This window comes from Mus pahari, chromosome 14 (genome assembly GCF_900095145.1).
Source record: "Mus pahari chromosome 14, PAHARI_EIJ_v1.1, whole genome shotgun sequence".
Classification (NCBI taxonomy): Eukaryota; Metazoa; Chordata; class Mammalia; order Rodentia; family Muridae; genus Mus; species Mus pahari.
The window spans coordinates 47,909,759-47,913,312 of NC_034603.1; the positions used below are offsets into that span (position 1 = coordinate 47,909,759).

The window sequence follows — 3,554 nt, forward strand, 5'->3', positions numbered from 1 at the left end:
CCAGAGCTATACAGAGAAACCCTGTCTCGAAAAAAAAATAGTATATATATATATATATATATATATATATATGCTATTGTTGTGAGCCACCATATGGTTGCTGGGAATTGAACTCTGGACCTCTAGGAGAGCAGAGAGCGCTCTCTCTCTCTCTCTTTTTATTTTTTTTAAGATTTATTTATTTATTATATGTAACTACACTGTAGCTGTCTTCAGACACTCCAGAAGAGGGAGTCAGATCTTGACCCACCATGTGGTTGCTGGGATTTGAACTCCATGTTGCTGGGATTTGAACTCTGCACCTTTGGAAGAGCAGTTGGGTGCTCTTACTCGCTGAGCCATCTCACCAGCCCCGCAGGGCAGCGCTCTTAACTGCTGAGCCATCTCTCCAACCCCATGAATGCTATTTAGCTAGTTCTCCCTGCACACATTACAGGCAACTCTAGCAAAGGGTCCTCTCTCCCCAACCTTATGAATCTTGTACTTTTCTGAACTCCCTGAGTATTACAAGCTGTCCCTCCAGTGCAGACATAATGAGGAAATAGCCACACTAGTCTCATATGCCTCTTTTCCAGATGTGGGCAATGAGGTACAGAGCGACTGAATAAACCCAGATTAGCTCTGGGGTGCTTCTGTCCCTCCCCTCAGGCGGTGGAGCTCGGCTGAGCTGCCTTGGGGCGGGGCACATTTCCAGGGGCGTGTCCTAACACCTGGAGGCGGGGCCTGCTGTCCCGTGGGCGGGGCCGGTAGCCGAACTGGCCTGAAGGCTTGGGGATCTGAATCCTTCTCCGGCGGCCAGGGAAACGCCGGACCATGGGCGTCCAGGAGCGGAAAGCACCGAGGTGGCGGGGCTGAGCTCCGCTGAGACCTCTGGGCCGGCCATGGGCGACCGCGAGCGCAACAAGAAGCGGCTGCTGGAGCTGCTGCAGGTTGCGGGCACCGGCAACGGGCACTGCGCCGACTGCGGGGCAGCGGGTAAGGGCGCGGTGTGCGGGGCAGGTGCAGCCAGCCACGGCCCCAGCCCCTGGCCCACCGGCTCCTTCCCTAGGAGCACGTCAACGCGCTACTCAGACTCGCTCTCGCTTGGAACCCCAGTCCTTCTCGCTGGAGAGTTTCGGGCAGCCCCGACGGTCCTCCGTCTCCCTGCTCCCGAAGCCCAGGTCCCTCTCGCTCTCTCACCCGGCACCTTACCACCCAGGACCCGGCTCTGGACACTATCTCCGATCCCGAGCCCTTCCCGCGCCCTCGGACCCTGAGGTCCTCACCCTGGTGCCTCCTGCCCCCCCCCCCGCGACCCTCACTGCCGCGCGCGATGACCGAGGATGCTGATGTGGCTAGCTCCGGACCCCGAACCTCCAAGCGAGTCCCTCACTTGCCCGCTCTCCTCCGTTCCCCCTTCCGAGGTCTCCTGGGTGTCGTCGAGCCAAAGGGTGGGCTAATCACGGTTCATGCTATCACCTCAGTTGTCCAAGGTTGGGGACTAAGAGAGAAAGGATTGCCGGCATGGGCAGAGCTTGCCTCTGACCCAGAATCCTAACTGTCCAGCCCAGCCTGTCCCCGCACCCTAGTCCAGTCCTTGTCCAGCTCAGCGGAGATCCTGCTCTTCCACCCTGCAGATCCTGATTGGGCCTCCTACAAGCTGGGAATTTTCATCTGTCTCCACTGCTCTGGCGTCCACCGCAACTTCCCAGACATCAGCAAAGTTAAATCCGTGAGACTGGACTTCTGGGACGACAGTATGGTGGAGGTAGACTGGCATGCATGTGTAGATTCTTGGACTTGGGCGTGAGGGAGAAGAGGTGGGACGCAGGTGTTTCTCCTATTCCACAGAGGAGGAAAATGAAGCCCAGAGAGGTGCAATTATTAATGAAAGGAAACAGTGTCTTAGCAAAGGTCCTGAGTGTGTGTGTGTGTGTGTGTGTGTGTGTGTGTCTATCCCAGAGTGTATGTATGCCATGCATGCGCAGGAGCTCAGAGGTCAGAGGAAGGCACCAGAGCCTCTGGAATCGGAGTAACCAATAGTTGTGAGCAGCCATAGTGGTGCTGGGAATCGAACCTACGTCCTCTGTGAGAGCAGTAAGTGCTCTTCACTCTTGAGCCATCACTCCAGCCCTTGCGCTAGGGCCTTAATCTTGACTATGGAGTCTGTTTCCACACCCATGTACTGGACATGCTTCTCCCTATCACTGGCTCCTGTAAGAACAAAACAGGTTAAGCCCAGACACAAAGTGAATTAAGTTACTGTCATCATTCGTAGGAGACAGGAAGCAAGGAAGAGAAACATCGGATTCATAGCCTAAGGTCCGTCACCCTTTCCCAGCCCACTGTGCTTCCCTGCCCAGTTAGTATGTTGGAATCCTCAGCTTAGGGGGTAAAGGCATCTTGGCCAGAAAACCTTAAGAGAGCAGGCAGGTCAACATTGCACTGGTGAACACAGATGTTTAAGGGCCACGGGGGAAGCGGGTAACACCACTGAGCACTTCCCCTTTATGGTGGGATCTGGGCTGGGCCTTTTACCATTCAATCCACACAGACATCATGGCTGGAAGCCTACTATGTTCTGTGTGGAAAGAACACACTGAAAAGACAAAGTGGGTAACCATCCAAGGCTTCCATTCTAGGCAAAGGAAAGATGGGTACTCAGCCAGTTAGCCAATACACTCACAGGTTTTTGCCTTCTAAGCCCCTGCAATGTCTTTACTGGGACAGGTGAGACCACCAGGGGTCCAAAGGCAATACATATCTATGACACAGCTCCAGGGTCCCCAGGGAGGAAGATAGTATTCACTGTGTCCAAAGACAGGAATTACAAACCTGGCGTCCCTGCCTTTAACCCAGCTATGTCACACCCATGGGCACATCAGCATATTACTGGACACAATGCCCACTCTGAGTCTCTGGTAACATGGGGTATTCTACAGGGCTGGCAGCCACTTTCATTCTCTAGCTGCCCCAGCCTCCTGTAGGCTTTAAGGGCTAAGAGGGGGCCTGGCTGTCTGTGGATTGAGTGAGAGAAAAAAAACATAAGCTTTGTGGTCCGGCAGAGCTGGCTTCAGATCCTCATTTTGTGTTAACCAACAGTGTTGCCTTAACAAGCCACTTAACCTGTCTGAACCCCGGCGTCCACTTTATTTAACAAAATAGCAGTGTTAAAATTGTTGAGAGAACCCAATATGCTATGATGTGAGAACCATAAGGGGCTGTTCTTATATAAGGCATAGTTGTCAATACCCCATGTTATACCAGGGCTATTCCTGTCTGGTGAGATGGCTCCTGAGAAGCAGTTTCTCCTGGCCCAGCCTCAGAGCCAGTGAAAACCACAGGCATTTATTTATTTATTTATTTATTTATTTATTTATTTATTTATTTATTATAGACAGGTTTTCTCTACATAGCCCCAGCTGTCCTGGAACTCACTGTGTAGAACAGGCTGGTCATAGCCGGGCGTGGTGGCTCATGCCTTTAATCCCAGCACTCGGGAGGCAGAGGCAGGCGGATTTCTGAGTTCGAGGCCAGCCTGGTCTACAAGGTGAGTTCCAGGACAGCCAGGGCTA

The 3,554-nt window shown here is 53.0% G+C and overlaps 1 protein-coding gene across 2 annotated transcripts in view; it reads left to right on the forward strand.

Annotated features, from left to right (window-relative positions):
- Positions 1–776: 776 nt before the first annotated feature.
- Adap2 (ArfGAP with dual PH domains 2) overlaps positions 777–3,554 on the forward strand; it is a 25,874-nt gene continuing 23,096 nt past the window's right edge. The window contains exons 1-2 of one of the 2 annotated variants that reach the window (XM_021213000.2): positions 777–975; positions 1,617–1,747. In XM_021213000.2, the coding sequence (XP_021068659.1) occupies positions 882–975; positions 1,617–1,747 (225 nt within the window). In that variant the 5' untranslated portion in view covers positions 777–881. The remainder of the gene's footprint in view (positions 976–1,616; positions 1,748–3,554) is intronic. The other variant, XM_029546513.1, reaches the window with a different exon arrangement.